The sequence below is a fragment of the Mobula birostris genome, chromosome 17, assembly GCF_030028105.1.
Source record: "Mobula birostris isolate sMobBir1 chromosome 17, sMobBir1.hap1, whole genome shotgun sequence".
NCBI classification, from domain to species: Eukaryota; Metazoa; Chordata; class Chondrichthyes; order Myliobatiformes; family Myliobatidae; genus Mobula; species Mobula birostris.
Genome location: NC_092386.1, coordinates 37,160,298 through 37,183,399, shown reverse-complemented (window position 1 = coordinate 37,183,399; position 23,102 = coordinate 37,160,298). Strand labels below are relative to the sequence as shown.

Here is a 23,102-nt window from a genome sequence, read left to right as displayed (position 1 = left end):
GGATTCGCCAACTTGGGCTGTGATGCATTTTATTAACCCCTGTGTTTTACAGACATGTCTGATGGTCCACTGAGGAGATTTCTGAACAAGTGTGAGATGGAGGAGGATGATTCTAGACCTAGCCAAACAAACAATTCCGATAAGGTTAATGATGAAGAATTACAAACAGTTATTTCACTGCATTAGTGAAAACACGAACACAGAAAAAATTCATCTTTATAAAGAAAGCTTATCAATGAGCTTTACATGGACTGATGATTCAAGTTGTCATATTCCATTGTGCCTAGTCTGTGACAAACATATAAAAAGACACTCAACTACAGATCACAGCCATATGACAAATAAAGCTGCTGATTATGTTAAACTCCCATTGGAATCTCAAAACAGAGCAAAACATTGTTAATAAAGTCACAGTCAGTAAAAAGATTCAGAAAACAAGTTACTTAGTAGCAGAACTTATTAACCAGTAAAGGAAAAGTCACATAATTGGTAAGAATCTAATGTCAACATGTAAAATTATAGTGGGTAAACTGCTAGGGCAAGATGCAGTACGAGAAGTTGAAGGTTTCATTCTCAAACAGTCAATAAGTTGACATATTGATGACATGTCGCATGATGCAGAAGAGGTTGTGTGTGATAAATGAAAAGTTCTGGATGATGCTACAAAAATGATTAACTGTATTAAACAAAGACCGGTTCACTCGAGAATGTTTTTAAAATAACTGAAAACCTGGACAAAGCATACCAATCTCCTGCTACAGACAGAAATCCTGTGGCTTAGAAGAGGAAGAGTTCTCAACAGGGTGCTTTTGAGCTGAAAGGTGAATTATAGGAGGACTTTCAAGAAAATAGTAGGCTAGATTTTGTTGAGTGCTTTGAAGATGAAGAATAGCTGCAGAATCTAGCCTATTTAGCAGACATTTTCCATCACATGAACCAATTGAACTTTGCAAGGCCCTGAAGAAAATATTTTGACTTCAAGTGACAAGACTTGGATATAAAAGGGAAACTGAATCCTTGGAAAAATCATGTTGCAAAAGGAAATCTTGAAATATTTCCACTGCTGCTTGGGTGAGAGTGAGGAATGGTATCAGAAAGACTCAAGTCTTATTGAAAACCACCTAGAAGAACTGCAGAACAAAATTGAACAGCTTTTTTCCCTTCCTTTTTACACAAGTGTATGACTGGGTGAGGGATTCTTTCTCTGAACTTTTTGCTCAGCCCAAGAACTTGATTTTGACAGAATAGGAAGAGCTTTGAGCTGCAATCTGATCATGCACTCAAGATGAGATTTACTGACCTGCCCCTGGAGAAGTTCTGGATTTCTGGGAGAGAAGGGTATCCTGCCATTCACAGGAAAGCAATGAGCATTCTGCTGCAGTTTTCAACTGTTTACATGTGCAAGCAAGCTTTTTTCTTGTTTAACAAGCATCAAGAGCAAAGTTAGAAATCGCCTCATTTCAGTTGAAGGTGAAATCCATGTGCGCTCATCTCAAGTTCAACCCAGGAATGAGTATTTGTGCAGCAAAAAACAAGCACAGGTTCCATATTCATATTGCTTTGGCTTATGGCTTTTAGTAACTTTACTATTCAATGTTGTCAATAAATGTTTTTCATGTTGTAAATAGCATTAAAATCAATTTACATACTTTACTTAAATTAAACCTACCGAGTTTATCCTAGAAAACGTAAATGCCATTCTGTCAACAGCCAGTTATTTAACAGAACTTTATTATGTTTGCCTTATGAGGTTTTAAAATTTGTGAAAGGGAAAGAAAGAGGTTAATTTCAAGAAAAGTAAACTAAAAATTAATTCTCTACTCGAAAGAGCGTTGACAATTGTTTTTGGATTATTATATCTACAAGTTACTGATCAGGCTAACGTACTGTGATTATTATAGTCTGTCACTAGCCTTGTGACCCATCAGGCCGGTGCTTATGCTGGTTTCCGTGGCGTGAAGCGACTGAGAATAAGAGACTCCCCCCAGATAGGACACCAGTCTATCGCGAGGCTAACCCCCAGCATTTTTGCCGGTACCCATTCTCAGCTAGGTAGACTGGAGCATTATGTGGTTAAGTGCTTTGCTCAAGGACACATACACTGCCCCGGCCGAGGCTCGAATCCATGACCTTCAGATCGCTAGTCCAACGCCCTAACCACTTGGCCACACGCCACAATGTACTGTGAGCTGTAGATATAATAATTTTTTAATTAATGCAGAAGTTCCCTGAGACCTGAAAATTATTACGAGGGTTCCTCCAGAGCAAAGAGGAGAAAGGCTGCTCTAAAAGAACAATTCAGGAGAATATCATTGGTCAGAACACAAAAATGGCAAAGAAATTCAATACATAAATCATTCATGCTCTGTCAATAATTCAACTTATTTCATCAATAACGTGCTCATCAATGCTCAATTTTGGTTCTTCCAGGAATATTTGACTCCAGGCCACAGTCCAGAGATCAATGATTTTAGAGCAAGGCAAGGCTGAATAACCTTGACACCAAAGCAGGATTTGACCCAGTGTGGCCTCAAGAGGTTGAGTGAAATTGGAGTCATGAGGAATCAGAGAAAATGAAAATGCTCCATTGGCCAGAACATACTAAGGGAAACAAAAGGCGCCTGTGTTTGCTGAAGATCAGTAATCTGTGAACCAGGATGTTTATTTTGCTCACGCTGTGATCTTTTTGTAAATGTTGTGTATAATTTATGTTTACTTTATATTTTTTCTTGCAAATGCTGCTTTTATGATGCTTTGTGTCAGTGCTTTAAATAAGATTTTCACTATATCTGTGCATCATCATCATCATCATCATCATCATCATCATCATCATCAGGTGCCGTGCCCAGTTTGAGCTTTGACTGCCATGGCCCACCCACTCCTGTTTAGGGTCAAGTGGATCAGTTCATTGGTATTCATTTCCAATTCTCTGGCTGCTGTCGCCATCATCATTTGCCTTTGCCTTCCTTTTGCTTTCTTCCTTTCAATCTTTCCCATAATTACCATACATTCTAACTCCTCTTTCCTAATCATATGTCCAATGAAGTTGTATTGCCTTTTCATGATCTCATACATTATTCTTGTGCTTGCTCTGTTCGTGACATCCTCATTAGATATTCAGTCGTTCAAGATATTCTTTGCATCCTCTTTTTAAAACAAAATCACATCTCTGCAGCTTCAATTCGTTTCCTCGTGTTACTAGATATTGTTCAACATTCTGATCCATATAACATAACTGGATAAACGTAACATTTCAGTACTCTGACACGGTTTGTCATGCCTAGTTTAGCGTTGGTCAGTATACTCTTCATTCTCATAAAGGTGTCTTTTGCCATCCCTATTCTTCTTTTGACGTCCAAGTCGCACCTGCCATCTGATGTCACCCAGCTTCCTAAGTAGCAAAAAGTTCTGTACTTGTTTTATCTCTTCCCCATTTATTTTCAGCCTGCAGATAGGATTCGCCTTCTTTTTGGATATCACCATACATTGTCTTTTTGCAATTGATAGATAGACCCATTTTTGCACTTTCTTCAACAACTATATCAATTAAGTTTTGTAGTCCTTCCTCCGTACTTACAATTAACACAGTGTCATCCACATATCTGAATCTATTGATGTTTTCACTGCCAACTTTGATTCCCAAGATGGCTCTTATTTTTTTGTAATATTGTTTCACTGTGCACATTAAACAAATCAGGGGAGAAAACACACCCTTGTCTAATGCCTCTCTTGATTTTCGTAAACCAACTCACTTCTCCATCTATTCTTACAGCAGCAGTTTGTTCCCAGTACAGATTTCTGATTAGGCTGAGGTCTTTTGAATCTAGATCTAGAGTTTCCTGTAATATTTCAAATAACTTATTGTGCTTCACTTTATTAAATGTTTTTGTGTAGTCGATAAAACAAACAGTTCTTTTTGCACTTGAATAGCTTGTTCTGATAGTATCCTTAACATCAATATTGCGTTTCTTGTACCTTTGTCTTTCACAAAACCACATTGTTCTTTACCTATTTCAGCTTGTATCTTACTTTTAGCTCTTGTCATCAAAATTCTTAGAAGTATCTTAGTGATATGGCTCATTAAACTTATGGTCCTATGTAATTCACATTCTATTGTTCCAGGTTTCTTAGGAAGAGTAATACTTTTTTTTTCTGTGCAACAACAATAAATTGACTTTAACATGCACTTCCAACCTTATTTTGCATCCAATTGCAAGTCATTTCAGATTCTTATAATCCATCTTATTATGTAGGTATTCACATATTCCATAAGTAAAACTTCAGACATCTTTAAGATGACAAGAGAAAAATAGACCAGATAACAGCCTTGAAATACACTCACACAATAAAACTGAGTTAGATGCTAAGCTGTGTCTATTTAAATAAAGGAAGACAGTGAGTTTGAACATGTTCGTCATACAGCTTCTGACACCAGATCATTATCATCTATACAATTGGAACTGAAGTGGACTCTGCACCTGCAGCTGAGTAACAGTGAGGACTTGCTTAATGAAAACATGCCAAGTCAGTCTTGGCAATACACTTTGTGTTTGGTTTCTGTGGCTGACAATTCGGAGCCTGCCAACCTGCCATGCTGGTAACACAGCATGTCAATGTAGCAGGTGCACTGAACCTGCAATGTAAAAACAAAACCTTGCAAGCCAAAATTCCAAACAATAAGCTGCTGATGAAACAAAATCCAACTTCCCCAGCCCATCTTAAATAAATTGTGATCAGGCAATCTGGATAATATATCTGGTGGTGGACCTTGGTCAGTGCTGGGATTCTGTGAAGTTCTATAGTACCTGCAACAATATTGACAGGCCACATTGAACTAATGGTTTATATGACTGCAAAGAACTCCATTTGTGCGCTGATGAAGTCTTTGATCAGAAAGATTAACTCTGTTTTATTCCCTCTACAGATGCTGTCCTACCTGTTGATAGGTTTTTTTGAGCATGTACCGTTTTTAATCACTGCAGGAGAAACTTAAAGTCCCTAAGTAACTACCACCATCAAGAACACTTACCATATCATCCCACACCCCCACTTTAGAAAGTCTGATCACCTGGCTGCAGTTCTACTCCCGGCGTATGGGCAGAAACTAAAGACCGTAGCACCAGTAGTGAGGACAAGGTAGGTGGAGAAGCGCTTACAAGACTGCTTTGAGTCAGTAGACTGCACGACATTCAGGGATTCCAGCAACACACACAAAATGCTGGTGGAACACAGCAGGCCGGGCAGCATCTATAGGAAGACGTTTAGTCGACATTTTGGGCCAAGACCCTTCGTCAGGACTAACTGAAGAAAAGATAGTAAGAGATTTGGGAGGGGGAGGGAGAGATCCAAAACGATAGAAGACAGGAGGGGGAGGGAAGAAGCTAAGAGCTGGAAAGTTGATTGGAATAAAGAGATACAGAGTTGAAGGGGGAGGATCATGGGACAGGAGGCCTAGGGAGAAAGAAAGGGGGAGGGGAGCCCAGAGGAAGATGGAGAGCAGGCAAGGAGTGATTGTGAGAGGGACAGAGAGAAGAAAAAGGGGGGTAAATAAAAATAAATAAGGGATGGGTTAAGAAGGGGAGGAGGGGCATTAACAGAAGATAGAGAAATCATTGTTCATGCCATCAAGTTGGAGGCTACCCAGACGGAATACAAGGTGTTGTTCCTCTAACCTAAGTGTGGCTTCATCTTGATAGTAGAGGAGGCCATGGATTGACATAACAGAATGGGAATGGGAAGTGGAATTAAAATGGTGGCCACTGGGAGATCCTGCCTTCTCTGGGGGACAGAGCATAGGTGTTCAGCAAAACAGTCTCCCAGTCTGCGTTGGGTCTTACCAATATATAGAAGGCCACACTGGGAGCACCAGACGCAGTATATGAGACCTGGTATGTCCATCCATGGCCTCCTCTACTGTCAAGATGAAGCCACACTCAGGTTGGAGGAACAACACCTTATATTCCGTCTGGGTAGCCTCCAACCTGATGGCATGAACATTAACTTCTCTAACTTCCATTAATGCCCCTCCTCCCCTTCTTACCCCATCCCTTATTTATTTTTATTCCCCTTTTTTAATCTCTTCTTTCAGTTAGTCCTGATGAAGGGTCTCGGCCCAAAACATCGACTGTACTTCTTCCTGTAGATGCTGCCTGGCCTGCTGCATTCCACCAGCATTTTGTGTGTTTTGCTTGAATTTCCAGCATCTGCAGATTTTCTCGTGTTTGCGTTTTTAAATTCAGGGATTCATCTTTGAATCTGAATGAGTATGAGTATGCCAGAGTTGTCACCCACTTCATCAAGACCTGTGTGGACACACCTGCACCTTTGAGAACATACCGGACATACCCACTCCAAAAGCCATGAATGATACAGTCTGCTGAGGGCTAGAGCTGTGGCATCAAGACTGGTGATCTAAAAATATACAAGCCCAATTGCGACCTATGGAATGCTATCTTAAGAGCAAAAAAATTCCGATTGAGGTTAACGATGGAATCAGATGCACATCATCTCTGGCAGGGTTTGCAGGCTATTACTTCTTACAAAGTGCAACCTAACATCATGAATGTGTGATGCTTCACTCCCAGACGAGCTCAATGCCTTTCGATACACACGTTGAAAGGGAGAACAGAACTACATCTGTGCGAATCTCTCTGCAGCATCCGGTGACCCTGTGATCTCTGAACATCAGAACATCTTTCAAGAGGGTGAACTCTTGCAAGGCATCAGGCCCTGATAACCCACCAGGCACTGTAAACGTGTGCTAACCAACTGGTGGGAGTGTTCATGGACATCTTCAATCTCTCACTGCTGCACTCAGACACTCCTACCTGCTTCAAAAGAACAACTATCATATCAGTGTCCAAGAAAAGCAGGGTGAGCTACCTCAATGACTATCACCCCGTTGCATTCGCATACAGTATACTGTGATAATGTGCTTTGAGAGATGAGTCATGGCCACAATCAACTCCTGCCTCAGCAAAGACGTGGACCCACTGCAACTTGCCTATCGCCACAATAGGTCTACAATGGATGAAAACTCACTGGTTCTTCACCTGGCCTGAGATCACTTGGACAATACAATACCCATGTCAGGCTGCTGTTTTGATTATGGCTTAGATTCAACAAAATCATACCCTTAGTTCTAATCAACAAGCTCCAGACTCTGGGCCTCTCTACCTCCCTCTGCGACTGGGTCTTTGACATCCTCACCAGGAGACCGCCAGTGCAAAATGGAAATGACATTTCTTCCTTGCTGGCAATCAACAGAGGCACACTTCAAAGACGAGTGTTTAGTCCAAAGTAATGGATACAGCCCAGTCCATTGCCATTGGGCAAATCTATATGGAGCACTGTTGCAGAAAAGCATCATCCACCATCAAAAGCCTCCACCACCGATGTCATGCTCTCTTCTTGCTGCCATCAGGAAGGTGGACCAGGAGCTGCAGGGTCTACAATACTAAGTTCAGTAACAGTTATTACCCCTCACCCATAAGGTTCTGAAACTAGAGGGGGAAACTTCATTCAATTTCACTCCCCCAATCACTGAACTGTTCCCCACCACCTATGGACTCACTTTCAATGACTCTTTATCTCATGTTGTTCTTATTATTTCTTTTTCTCCTCCTTTCATATTTGCAGTTTGCCGTGTTTTGCACATTGGTTGTTTGTCCTTCCTGTTGAGTGCAGTTTCTCATTGATTCTTTTGTGTGTTACTCATGTAGACTGAATGCCCACAAGAAAATAAATCTCAGGATTTTATACGGTGACATCATGCACTTTGTTAATACATTTACTTTTTACTTTGAATTTGATCACAAGAGAAAACATGCTTATTACATTGACTATGTCTCGTCTCCTTGGAACTATGATTCAATAACTTCTAAACATAAGCATGCACAAACTGAGCCCAATGACACTCCAGCCATTACTACTTACCAGTCTAGTAACCTTCACTGAACTGATTTCAACATATTAACATGATTTCTTAAGATCAATACAGTACTGTCCTTGGTTCTCCAGAGGCAGCATCACAAAGGCCCTACATAACTAAAGCATAATCTCCCTATTTTTGTCTTCAATTCCCATTACAATAATCAACAGCAATCTGTTGGTTTTCTAATTGCTTTCAGCACTTGCAAATTTTCTAAATTATGTATTAAGACATCCAGATCCCTCCATCTCAGAGCTCTGTAGTCTGTCATCAATGAGGTAATGACTTCTTTTTAAAATTATCTTTACTGCCAAAAACCTGCACACACACAATGGGTACAAAGCTTCACCTGGAAAGAGCAGCTAGATCTGACCTTATATCCTCAGACACCTGCTGAAATATTAAATCTTGCTGAGTCACTGAAGCAATTTCCATGGCCACCAAAAGGAAATTTTAATCCACAAATTTACTAGGTGGACCTGCACACCTGCTCCCTAATACAAATATCTGATCAGTCAATCACATGGCAGAAACTCAACACACAAAAGCATGTGGACAAAGTTCAAAGTAAATTTATCTGAATATATAAATTTCACCAAATGCAACCGAGATTCTTTTTTTGCAGGTATTCACAATATACAAGCAGCACAGTAGGATCAATAAAAGACCATATCTATCAGGGTAGACATACAACCAATGTGCAAATACAGAAAAAAAAAATGGAAATATTATAATACCACCTCAGTTCTCAAGATAATCTGAGGGTGACTCTAAGTCCTCTGTGGTTTTATCTAGCTTTAAACCCACTAATTTACTGAATTGGATGAAATTTGGCTATTAAATCCGAGACAACCAGACAAATTATACCTTGACACACCTTCTATACATGGACAATTTGAAATTATATGTTCATTCATCTGTAAAGCTAAGCAATTAATTCAAAGAGAACTTTTTTTAAAAAAAAGATACAAACATGAACTTTGGAGTAGAAAAGTAAAGAATATCAAACATAAAGAAAGGTGCAACAGAGCTAGTAGAATATAACAGAAGCAGGATACAATACAACCAATTGCGGAATATGAAGCAAATACTTTGGATATCAACAAGCAAAGAAAACAGATCATAGTGCGATAAAGGGAACACTTCCAACAGAATTTATTTCAACACTTAAGAAAATTTGCCAGAGCTCAATAGTAAAAATATAACAAGGGCAATAAACACTTTTACTATACTCATATTAACATATTCTTTTGGCATATTATCTCTGTCCAAAACCGATCTGGAAAATTTACAAAGAAAACTAAAGAACTGAAATGACAAATTGTAGAAAACACTATGTATACTCAAATGTGCTTAGATTAACACTACCTAGGACAGAAGAGGGAAGAGGAATAACAGACATAGATAACTTATACAAGTCAGATAAAACTTTCATTAATGAAAACAGAATTCAGCACAACACACGAGCCTATGTAATTTTGAGAAGTATACATCACTCGACATAAATGAAAGCATAATCCAGAAAAATGAAGAAATCACCACAGAAAAAGTTAACCAATGGAAGGCATCCCCACAATCTGAGCAGATTGACTATATGTCGACAAGAGCGTGTCAAACACCTGGCTCAGAGTTGGAGACCTTTTTCCAGAAACAGTGGAGTCCCTTGTGGCAATACAAGACCAGGTGGTTAACACAAAAAAAAATCAAAAGTACATGATAAAAGGCCAACAAATTCAAGATGATAAATTCAGAAAATGCCAAGAGAAACCAGAATCAATCCAACACATTACAGAATTCAGCAGCAGATAATCAGATTAACTCAATCTGATTGCTTACACAGGCACAATCAAGAAGTATCATTCACCAAAATCTTGCTTCAAAATACAAATTCAAAAATACCATACCTTACTAGAATTACAAAACTGCCCAGGTTTAGAGTCAAGAGTCCTATATTAAGACTGATCCATTATCACAAATAGGACAATCCATATATCACAGGATAAGTAAGAATAACTTACTATAGTCATCATAAACATAATGTATAGTTTATTATCAGAATGTATAGAGGAAATTGAAAGACTATGAAACATGAATAGGGTATACATTGTTCCATTAGTAATTATGAAAATCTCCAAAAAGTCACAATACTAAACATCACTAGAATAGTCGGAAAGTTCCTAGCAATAGAGAAATGAGTGCGCTTGGCTTTGCCCATAGTTCAGATACTACCATTTGAGCTGAGGAAAAGAAAAATATATCAACAAATAATAGAAGCCACAAGATAAAGGGTCCTCGAAAGTGTGCCCAGTGATGGGATGAGTGAAGTCTAGTGAAGTTATTACCTCTGATTCAGGAGCCTGATGGTTGAAGGGTAATAGCTGTTTGTGAACCTCAGGGTGTGGGTCCTGAGGCTCCTATACCTCCTTCCTGATTGCAGCAGTGAGTAGAGAGCCTGGGTGGTGGGAGTCCTTTACGATGGATCCTGTTTCCTGTGACAGTGCGCTATGAAGATATGATTAATGGTGGGGAGGGCTTTATTCATGATAGACCCAGTTGTATCCACTACTCTTCGTAGGCTTTTCCATTCAAGGCCACAGGTGATTCCATGCCAGGCCACGATGCAACCAATCAACATACTCCCCACTGCATGTCTATAGAAATTTGTCAAAGTTTTAGATGACATGCCGAATTTTCACAAACTTCAAAGAGAATAGAGGAACAGCTGTGTTTTCCGTGTAATGGCACTTCCGTACAGGACCCAAGACAGATCTTCTGAAATGATAATACTGAGGAATTTAAAGTTCCTGACCCTCTCCACCTCTGATCCCTGATGAGGACTGGCTCACGGACTTCCAGTTTCCTCCTCCTGTAGTCAATAATCAGCTCCTTGGTCTTGCTGACATTGATTGAGGTTGCTGCTGTACTGCTCTGCCAGATTTTCAATCTGTCTTCTATTTGCTGTCATCAGAGATGTGCTTAGCCTCACATAAGTATAAAGTGAGTAGAGCAGGGAGCTAATTACACAGCCTTGTCATGCACCTGTGCTGATGGTGATTGTGGAGAAGTTGTTGCTGATTTGAACTGAATAGGGCCTGCAGGTGAGAAAACAGAGGATCCAGTTGCACAAGGAGTCATTGAGTCCTAGGTCTTATTGATTGCATATTATGAAAGGGATATTAAATGATAAGCTATAGTTAATGAAGATCATCCTGGTGTGTCCAGATGTTCCGAAGTTGAGTGAAGAGCCAATGAAATGGCATCTGCTATTGACCTGTTGTAACAGTAGGCAAATTGGAGTGGATCCAAGGTATTTCTCACCAACCTCTCAAAGCACTTCATCACAGTGGATGCAAGTGCGACTGGATGATAGTCGCTGAGGCTGGTTACCACGTTTGTCTTAAGCACCAGTATAATTGAAGACTGCTTGAAGCAGGTGGGTAACAAGAAGTTAGACTTCAGTGAACAACTCCAGCCAGCTGAGGTCTTTAGTACTCTGCTAGGTAATCCATTGAGACCAGTTACTTTCCGTTGGTTCACCCTCCTGAAGGATGCTGTCACACCAGTCTCAGTAATAAAATCTCAGGTTATTTGGGCCATGGTCAAGAGGTTCTGTTGTTGCTCAGACCAAATATCAGAATGGGAGGAAATGCAATACAAGTGATTTAGACCATGGAATGATTGCTGGGGCCAGGTGGGGTGGTCTGAGAAACTCAGAAATTGACGATCTCCTGGGATTTATTCAATTCCAACCCCTTCCTAAAAAAAAAACCACACACACAAGTCTCTAGAGATAACAGAGAACGTTGCAAAAAACAAAAGAAAGAAAAATCTAGTGAGTGGCAGATCTGTGGCTTAAGAATGCCTCGTTAATGAGAGAGATCAGAGAAGAATGGCCAGATTGGTTCAAACTGACAGGAAGGCACAATACTGTGCGACAACAGTGGTGTGCAGAAGGGCACCTCTGAATGCACAACACATCAAATTTTGAAATGGATGGGCTATAGCAACAGAAGGCAACACCTTCAGTTCCACTTCAGCATCTAATGAGCGGCCAATGAATGCATATTATATATACACATGTATATATTATTGTATATTCTGATGATTTGCGGTACACGTTTACCAACAGTTCTTGAGTTGATGTACCAGCATTAGCACCATCCACAACAACATTGAACAACTCCCCACAGAGTAATATGCTGTGGTATAATTGGATACTAGGTTTTGAAAATAGAACTTTATATTTAATAGGTTATAATCCATGATACTGCATCCCTGCCTATGTTCAAGCACACTTGGTGCATGATGCTGTGAAGCTGTTTCAATGCTTCCTTCAAAACACGTAGGATCACCCTGTTCTCTAGATGTAATAAGATCTGGATTTGTAAACTATCAATATCCTGGAAAATTTTGGTCATGGTAAACTTGGCAAGGATATAACCGTTTCTTGGATCCAGAGGTACACATGCAAGTCATATTTTGCGATAAATCTGGATTTTACCAACTGTGCATGCATATCACAAAGGCTGCTCGAGGATATTCTTTGCCAGCTGCCTGATTTGATGTTATGCAGTCATCACACATTTTACAACCTTTTCTGCTTTCAATGCAACAAGAAGAATTGCGCAATCACTGAGAATTACTTTTACTAAACCATTACACAAACCCCAAAAGTCAAGCTTTTCAAGCAACGGGTGATTGTCCTTGGCTGAATACCCGCACTTATCTATATTTGTGCCTTTTATGCAATGATTTCACCGTTGATATCCTTAGCACGACCCCGCCAAGCAATCTTATTATCCGTGATAATGCTGATTACATCCTTTTAATTCAGTTTCAGTTTGCAAGCCAATTATTGCCCAAGATCAGATGTTTAGCATAACTCACAGCTGTGGAACCCTGGCCATCACTGGATATCTTGCCTTGTCCCTTTTTAAGAATTGGTGACCAGAGTGGTCCTCATTTTTGGAATAATCCACAACTAATTTATGGATTAGAATATAGGACCTTGTGGGGGGATTGTTAAATTGGGAAAGGACTAATTACTACAATATTAGGCAGAAACTGCCAACAGTGGATTGAACGCAGCTGTTAATGGGCAAGTCCACATCCGATGTGTGGGAGTTGTTTCAAGGCCAGCTGGTCAGATTTCAGGGCCAACACATTCCTGTGAGGAAGAAAGGCAAAGATGGCAAGTTCCAGAATACTGGATGATGAAAGACGTTGTAAATTCAGTCAAGAAGTAAACTGAAGCATATAGAGCGTTTTGGAAACCAAAATCAGACAGGTCTCATGAGAAATATAAAGGTAACTATTTAGAACAGAGAGTGAGGAAATCTAATTTTTTAATCCAATCTACCTAATCACTAAGAAACCCATGTGCCTAATCTTTTAGAGCAGGCCACCATGAAGGACCTTGTTGAACACTTTAACCACAATCCATGCGAACACCTTCCACTGCCTATGCTCAAGGTTTTGTTATCTCATTCAAAAACATTCAAGCAGGTTCACAATATGTGAACAGCCCCAGACAAAGCTATGTTGACTGTCTATGCAAGTCCTAATGCTAAAAGTCTTCCTCTATAATATCTCTAACATTGATGCAAAGTTACCAGCCTTTAATTTGCTGGATTTTCCATATTGCCCCTCTTAATCAAAGGCACCATATTGGCTATTCTCCAGTCCTCTGGGACTGCCTATAGCTGAAGTGGTCACAAAGATCTGCCAAGGTCCCACCCATTTCCTCTGCTTCCTCAATCTGGGGTAGGTCTCATCAAGCACTCTGGACCTTCCTGGCCTTCAAGAGGGCAAATGCTGCTGCCACCTCAATATCAATGTGCCCCAGGATATTAACTATCCTCCACGACTTTCTCCATGGTGAAATGGATTGTGGGGCTTATGCAAAGCTAACATTATGCTCACAGATGGGCGATTTAATGTTGAGGCCTACTTTCTTCTATTCACCAGGTCAGGAAAAGACCCAACATCATTTCCTTCTAGCCTGGATATTGTGAAGTTTGCTCATTCTCTATCACCAACTGTAATGCATGCAAGGTGAATTCTGTATACTGCTTGAATTCTGATCAATTCTACTTAACATAAATTAAGGCCATTAGCATATCAAACAAGGACATGTACTTTAGGCCAACAGGTAGACAATCCCTACAAGTCGCTGGACATAATTCTATACCAGTCTGCACGGTGACCACACTTATTTATAGAACTACAGTGTTAGGAAATGTATGAAAATGCATTTTGGTAAAAGGAACAATAGTGCGTACTATTATCCAAATTGGAAGAAGGTTCAAACATCAGAGGTGCAGAAGTTCTTGGGAGTCCTTATGCAAGACTCCCAGAAGGTTAAGTTGCAGGTCAAGTCTGTGCTAAAGATGGCAAATGCAATGTTGGCATTTATTTCAAGGGGAATAGAATATATAAGCAAGGAGATAATGTTGAGCCTTTACAAGACACTGGCCAGGCTGCACTTGGGAGTATTGTCAACAGTTTTAGGGCCCTTATCTCAGAAAGGTTGCGTTGCCTTTGGAAAAAGTCCAGAGAAGATTCACGAGGAGCATTCCAGGATTGAAAGGGTTAACATACAAGGAGTGTTTCACAGCTTCTGGCCTATACTCACTGAAAACTAGAAGCATGTGGGGGATCTCACTGAAACCTACCGAATGTTGAAAGGACAAGATGGGGTGAATGTGGAGAGGATATTTCCTATGTTGCGGGTACCCAGAACTAGAGAGCACAACCTCAAAACTGAGAGGTGACTGTTTAGAATGGAGGTGAGGTGTTTTTTTTTTTTTTTTTTTTAAATAAAGCCAGGGTGTAGTGAATCGTAGAATGCTCTGCCCTGCCACAGACTTCGGTGGAGGCCAAGTCCGTGGGTATATTTAAGGCAGAAGTTGATAGTTTCCTGATCAGTCACAGCTTCAAAGGACATGGCGAGAAGGCAGGTGTATGGGGTTAAGTGGGATCCGGGATCAGCCATGATGGAATGGCAGAGCAGACTCAATGGGCTGAATGGCCTAATTCTGCTCCTATGTATTATGGTCCACCTTTAAATACACCCACACTATGCTTTTATACAGTTGATGATTTTACACAACAGGCAATACCTAGCCAATGAAAAAGGTGAATGAAATTTTTAAATTAGAAGTTAGATACCAGAAAGGAAACTGCATAACCTGGGGGGGGGGGGGGGGGGGGAGAATAATCATCAGTACATGGACACTTAAGGAAGTGATGCTTCAATTGTACCTCATCTTCAACAGACCTTATCTATTGTTTCGCAAGCAGAAAAATATTTTGGTTTTGGGAAGGATTCAGCTTACAGGTTGAACAAAAGCAATTTCAGGTTGATTCATTCCTGTTATGGATTCAGAACCTCTGGGGCAATCACTCTCAAACATTTGGCACAACAGGACAACAGGGGTAAAACTGAGAAATGCTCCATCAAGAGAGCAACCCTCCCCCCACCATTGAGGACATCTTCAAGGGGCAGTGCCTTAAGAGGTAGCATCCATCACAAAGGACTCTCACCATGCCCTCTTCTCATCAGGGAACCTAAAGATGCCCACTAAATTATTCAGAAATTTGCTGGTAGAGGGGAAGCAAATTTCTGAACAGTCCATGAACATGATCTTGTTTTTTCTGGATTTTGCACTATTTATTATTTTTGTAATTTATAGTACTTTGCACTATACAGCTGCAGTAAAATAAATTCACATTGCTATTTATGTCAATGATAATAAACCAGATTCTGATATCAATGGATGTATGTTGGATTAGATTATTGAGGGGCCCTGGCAAAATGTGGCAAGTAGATTTAAGATTAACAGCATTCCTTACTACACTTTTCAGCCTCTCTTACCAACAATATTCCTTAAACCTATCAAGTTTGTAAACAATGTCTTTCTTTTTTGGATCAGCATTAATTCATTGATCACACTGTTAAAGAGTCTCAAAGTCATTTTATAAATGTGAAGTTATTGATCTTGTTGAATGGCTGATGAGTCAAAGGGGGATTGCCAGTCCTGTGTTCCCCACTTACAGAACCAGGCTCAAAAAACTTAAAAGTCAACACTAGTGCATGTCCCGTCAGAAATCAGTTTGGCACTGACCACCCAGCAGGACACCAGAAAATAAAATTGCTGCTCCTTTAACTCTGGGTTTGCAATATATAAAAAAGATCAACATGATGATGTAATGTGAACTAAGTGAATGCGAAGGCTCAAAAATATAACACATTAAAAATATACTTGAAAGACTGCCAGACCACAATATTTTAGCCTGTGTGAGGATTACAGCACCACATGCAAATGCTTGAGCACAGGTCTTTCCCCTGCAGAGAGCAGAAATCGCAAAAGGTAGGGTGTTGAGAAGTGGGCAGGAAGGATTGGGTAGACAATCAAAAGCAGTGAGATAAAAGGATGAACATGGGAGGAGGAAGTCGTGGTTTCAACATCACTGGATGTGCCCAGCAGCCATGTGCATGTGCCTGCACATCACAATCACAGAGTACATGATATGTAAATATGAAGTGAGGCACTGATGTACAAGGTGCTTAAATCCCTAGCACGTTTGGTAGAATTATAGCACTGAGCATTAAAATTGCTATGCTATCAAAACTCAAAGCGTCAAGAGTTTAGTCTCAGTGTTCTCTGCATGGAGTCTCAGTACCTCCTCCCCGGGTAATGCGCGGGTTTTCCCCAGGTGTTCTGGTTTCATCCCACTGTCCAAAGATACACCAGGCAGGTTAATTCGTCCTTGTAAGTTGTCCCATGTTTAGGTTAGGGTTAAATTGGGGTTGTTGGGTGCTGTGGCTCAAAGGCCAGGAAGGACCTGTTCTATGCTGCATCTCTAACTAAATTAAAGAAATATATTTACACCTAGCTACTTAAAAACAGTTTGTCACATCAGCTCTTGGCTATTTGGGAACTAAGAACCAGGAAAAATGTAGATGCAAGCTTCATGCTCCAAAATTCCACTTTGAGAACAGATGGAAGGAACTGTGGACATGTAAAATTGCTGAAGGTGCTGAAAAGGTTAGCGTCTGATTGTACTGATACAAATGGCATTAAAGTCACTACATCAAAATGGACACTGGAATCTGGAGCCACAGATAATCTATCTGCCTGTTCTGATTTAAGCCAAATTGTTAAATTACAACAGGCCTGAACACAGTGATCAGAAGAATCTTTTCTTGGTTCGTTCTGATTGCCTTCAGGGAAAAATAACAAGGCCATACACTCATTGGCCACGTTATTAGGTACCTTCTGGACCTAATAAAGTGGCAAGTGTATGTTCATGGTCTTTTGCTGCTCTAGCTAATCTTCAAGATTTGATGTTTTATGCATTTACAGATGCCCTTCTACACACTGTTGTAATGCATGGCTATTTGAGTTCCTGTCAGCTTGAACCAGTCTAGTCATTCTCCTCTGACCTCTGTCATTAACAAGGTATTTTAACCCACAGAACCGCTGCTCACTAGATTTTTTTTTTGTTTGTTTTTCACACCATTCTCTGTAAACTCTAGGGAGTGTCGTGCATGAAAATCCCAGGAGCTCAGCAGTTGCTGAGATACTCAAACCACCCGATCTGGCACCAACAATCATTCCACGGTCAAAGTCACTTAGTTCACACTTCTTCCCCATTCTGATGTTTGGTCTGAGCAAAAACTGAACCTCTTGACCATGTCTGCATGCTTTTATGCATTGGTTGCTGCCACAGGATTGATTACACACTTTCATTAATGAACAGGTGTACCAAATAAAGTGGCCACTGAGTGCATATATTAAATTGGTTAAGAATTAGATGGGGGTCCTGGAAATATTTGCTCAATGGGCAGAGGGTTCTTGATCTCACTGCATTCAGTTTATGGAGGCACAAATTTTCATTACATTTAAAACTAGATGGAAAATCTTTTAATGTACCATAACCCACAAAGCTACTGCTGGGACTAGTGAGTTCAATTTTTTTTTCTAGTGAACAGACACAATTGGGCAAATGGCCACCTCATATGCTAGGAACTTAGCTTCACAGAGAACTTATTTTCACCATCTTCCAAGTGAATAGGTTGAATATTCCTGTCAGCCTCTGGGCACTGAACTGTATATAAACAGCTGCAGACTGCAGGTTTTAAGTTTACTGTGAACAGCTTAAACTCAAATCATTTGCAAGAAAAAAACCATATCCACTGGGAAACAACAAGCATTTATTCTCTTTCAAGAGCTCAATAGTAGTGTCTTGGACAAATACTCCACATATATGGGACTTTCAGATCCAGCACCCTTTATCAGAACAGAAGTTTCATCAGCCCAATTCTGATCAATGGTGTCAGGCCTGAAACATCCACTGCTTAGCATTCACCAGATACTGCCTGACCTGCTCAGTGTTTCTACCACTTTGCATTTTTTATTTCAGATTTCCAACATCTGCAGTTTTTTCTTCATCTTGCATTCCAACCAATGCACTCTCCTCTTTTAATTTGTACATTTTTATAAGACTACAAGAAAAAAAAATTACAGCAAACCACATAGTGCCAAGCCACTTTTTTTTTTAGTCATATGACATTACCCATAGTTTGATTTTAAAATTCAATAAAGTTTCAAACCTCCAATCCTGGCATTGTAAGCAACTCCTATTGTGCAATGTGAATTGTTTGCAACAGCTGCCACTTCGCCTGCACACCGGGTTCCATGCCTGTGGGACACAAGTGGAGAAACGTTTAACCACAGGAGGAAAAAAAAAAGAGAAATTCCAGAAGTTTAAAACAGCCTTTAGGATATTCATTGCATTTCAAATAACAAGCCTTTCCAAGCATGAAGGGAGCAAATGTTTAAAATTTTTAAAGAAGTCTTTAAAATCTTACTAAGTGTAATCAATACAAAAACATTGCAATTAGTATAATCATTTTTACTTAGAGGATTACCAACCACGATTAATATTACATTAAATTGGATGGGATTTTAAAAAAACTATTTATATTATTATTGTTTCCTCCAAATGGGAGATAGCAACAAATAAAATTTAAGGAACAAGCACCACATAAAGGATTTAATTAAAGAAGGCTGTTATGACAATTAAGCCAAACTATGTTATTTCATATTTATGAACATTAAATTTGTAAGAATATTCACACTGTATTTTTTAAAATCTTGCTAAACTAGCTTGCTTTAAATTTTACAGAGGTCACGGAATGGAGACCAGTAGGACAAACTGAGTCAGCGATATCTCTCCTGAACCCAAGGGCACTGATGTTAGCAGGAATGCACCTACTCTCACCTTACATGATACAGTAAGGATAAAACAGGGGCCTTTATTAACCCTTGAGGCTCTGCTGCTGATTGAACAAATGGATAATTTCTTTTTCAAAGGCTCAGATGAGAAAGATTAGCTTTATTTGTCTCATGTACCTTGTAAAAGTGAAATGCATTATTTTGCATTAACAACCAACACAACCCAAGGGTTATGCTGCAGGCAGCCCGCAAGCATCTCCACACTTCCGGCATCAACATAGCATGACCACAATTCACCAACTCTATTGCACTTCCTAGGAATGTGGGGAGAAACCCTCATTTGCCTCAACACATCTTTCTGAAAAAAATCACTTAGAACTTGTGGTACAATGAGTGGCAGAATTATCATTCAAAAAGGGAAGTGAAATTACAAAATCTTCGATCTCTGAAATGCTAGGCTTTGGAGAAAGTATATGATACTGAAACGGCACGTAATTCAGAAATTATTAGGGAAGTTTTGGTAATTTAGCTTTCACCATTAGAAAATTAAGTACAGGAGCAAGGATACATTTCTTCCAGTCATACGAGGTCTTGGTGAAACCACACTTAGTACTGTGTACAGTTTTGTTACCCTCATCCAAGAAGAGATACCCCTACCACAGAGGAAATGCAAACACTCAGATTAAGTCCTGGATAGCAAGGCAATTGCAAGACTAAAAGATTAGCAAGTTTATTCCAGTTGATGTGACTATTAAAGCTTAGTTAAACACTAGGATTACTACCTGACCTGATTAAGGTCTTCGTGTATAAAGCTCTGATTCACAATAGGCCAAGTCAGGCTAGACTCTGGTGGTTCTGCTTAGTGCCTTAACCAGGCTAGAGTTTTTTTTCTTGTTATTGTGTTGGCATGTGGCCAAGTGGTTAAGGCATTCATCGAATGATTTGAAGGTTGCTAGTTCAAGCCTTGGCTGAGGCAGCGTGTTGTGTCCTTAAGCAAGGCACTTAACCACATATTGCTCTGCGACAACACCAGTGCCAAGCTGTATGGGCACTAATGCCCTTCCCTTGAACAACATCAGTGGCGTGGAGAGGGGAGACTTGCAGCATGGGCAACTGCTGGTCTTCCATACAACCTTGCCCAGGCCTGCACCCTGGAAACCTTCCAAGGTGCAAATCCATGGTCCCACGGATGCCTATATTGTGTCCTTCATTCCTTTAAATATAGTCTTAGTCATACTTTATTGATCCCGGGGGAAACTGGTTTTTGTTACAGTTGCACCATAAATAATAGTAATAAAACCATAAATAGTTAAATAGTAATATGTAAATTATGTCAGGAGATAAGTCCAGGACCAGCCTATTGGCTCAGGGTGTCTGACCCTCCAAGGGAGGAGTTGTAAAGTGTGATGGCCACAGGCAGGAATGACTTCCTATGACACTCTGTGTTGCATCTCCGTGGAATGAGTCTCTGACTGAATGTACTCCTGTACCCAACCAGTGTGGCACAGTACTGTAGCATTTAACATAGCACTTTACAGCACCAGTCACTGGAAGGTCAGGATACAATTTCCACAGTGATCTGCAAGGAGTTTTTACGTTCTCTCCGTGACTGTGTGGGTTTTCTCTGGGTGCTTTGGTTTCCATCCATGATCCATAGTTAGTGATAGCAAGTTGTGGGCAGGCAATGTTGGCGCCAGAGGCACAGCAATCTAGGATTTCTAGAAAAATCCTCAACACAAATCAGCATTAATACACCGAAGCTCCAAAAGGTGTCAGGGTAGGGAAAAAAAAACTAGCAACCAATCTGAGGAGAATTTCAACACCACTACTTCAAGGAAGGTTAAAATTGGCACAGCTGTCAGTTACATTTTCGGCTAGTTGTAGTTCGTGAACCCAAAAGTGCCAAACAAAATAAGAGCACATTTACTATGTAAACAGAAATAATTCATAAATTGAAATCTTCCAGCTTCAGAACACAGTTATAGCAGGCAGTAAAGACAATGGCAGAGTACTGAAGTGATTATGGGAACATACTGGTGGTTCACAGATCTTTTGAAGTAACAGGGTATTTTCAGAAATTAATTCGCAAAGTACATGGAATCTTGGAGCTTCAATAAAAGTAAAACAAAAATCAGAGAAATTTGACAGAACCTTAGTAAATCTCTAATAAGTCCACAGTCAGATGTCTGGGTCTAACCTTGGGCAGCTAATCGGAAGAGGATGTGGAAGTCCTTCAGAGTTCAGTTGCAATTTTCAAAATTCAAGGTACAAAGTACATACTTGTCACCATATACAACACTGAGATTCATTTCTGTGCAGGCAAACACAGTAAATACACAAAACACAACAGAATCAATGAAAGATTGAACCCAACAGGATGGACAAAAAAAACAATCTGAAAAAGCCAACAAACTGTGCAAGTGCAAAAAAAAATAAATAAATAGGGAAAATGAGATGAAGAGTGCTTGAAAGAGTCTATAGGTTGTGGGAGCAGTTCAGTGATGGGGTCGGTGAAGTTGAGTGAAGCTATTCCCTCTGGTTCAAGAGCCTGATGGTTAAGGCGTAGTAACTCTTCCTGAACTTGGTGGTGAAAGTCCTGAGGCTCCTGTAGCTTCTTCCTGATGGCAGCAATGAGAATAGAGCACAGCCCAGATGGTGGAAGCCTTTGCAGGTAAGCAGCATCATTAACGGCACACCTTATACATGTTCTCAATGGTGGGGGGAAGGAGGGGCTTTACCCATGATGAACTGGCCATATCCACTACCCTTTGTGGGCTATTCCATTCAAGGGCATTGGGGTTTGCATATCAGTCCATGATGCAATCAACATACTCTCCACCATACATCTATAGAATTTTGTTAGAGTTTTAGATGGCATGCCAAATCCTTGCAAACTTCCAAGTAGAGGCACTGCCGTGCTTCCTCCATAATGACACTTGCGTGCTAGAAACAGGACCGATCCTCTGAATGTCCGATGAGGACTGGCTCATAGACCTCCAGTTTCTTCCTCCTGAAGTCAATAATCAGCTCCTTCATCTTGCTGACATTAAATGAGAGGTTATTGTTGTGGCACCACTCAGCCTGATTTTCAAGCTTCCTCCTATATGCTAATTCATCACCTTAGATTCAGCTAATGACAATGATATCACCAGCAAACTTGAATACGTCACTTTAGAAACTAAGTCAACTTGGAGAAGATGGGGATGTTTTCCTTGGAATAAAGGTGATTAAGGGGAATAAAAATACTCAGATCAGCTGGCATTTGTGGAAAGGGAAATAGACTTGACCATTGAGATGCTGCTGTCTGATTTGCTTTATATTTTAAAATTTCTGATATCAGATATCTAGCAATTGTAGATTTATCTTTTCATTTGAGATTGAGGGGAAATTACAAAGTGAACCTGCAGGTCAAAGCAAGAAAACAAATAAGTGTTTATGTAAGCTAAAAGAAAGATGACTAAGGGCATACAGTTAGTTTGTTGAGTTACAGGCAGCTATGCAGAATAACAATTCAGAGAAGTGAGAAGGAATGACTTGGAGTTCTCTCTACAGGAGTGGTGGAAACAAAACTTCAATTGGTTCAGCTTAGTATCAGAAAACATACAGTATTACAACCTGAAACTCTCACTCTTCATAGACATCCATGAAGCAAAAAACCCCACAGAATGACTGACAGAAACACCAGAACTCAAAGTCTTCCTCCCTCAGCCCCCACTTGTGCCAGCAAAAGCAATGACTCTGCACTACCCACCATGCAAGCAATTGAAAAAAGCCTCCCAAAAGAGATCTTGATCTAGAGTCTATCAAAAACCATATCCAAGAACCCAGCACTTCAGTGTCTCAGAAAGACTCGCTTCCCCCAGCAGGGTGGAGAGAAGTCACTCTTGCAACAACGACAGCGGAGACCACTAACTTGCTAGTCTGACGTT

General features: G+C 40.2%; 1 protein-coding gene across 3 annotated transcripts in view; it reads right to left on the bottom strand.

Annotated features, from left to right (window-relative positions):
* pcsk5b (proprotein convertase subtilisin/kexin type 5b) overlaps positions 1 to 23,102 on the bottom strand; it is a 328,288-nt gene that overhangs the window by 209,432 nt on the left and 95,754 nt on the right. For all 3 annotated transcript variants that reach the window (XM_072281530.1, XM_072281531.1, XM_072281532.1), the window contains exon 6: positions 18,549 to 18,637. In XM_072281530.1, the coding sequence (XP_072137631.1) occupies positions 18,549 to 18,637 (89 nt within the window). The remainder of the gene's footprint in view (positions 1 to 18,548; positions 18,638 to 23,102) is intronic.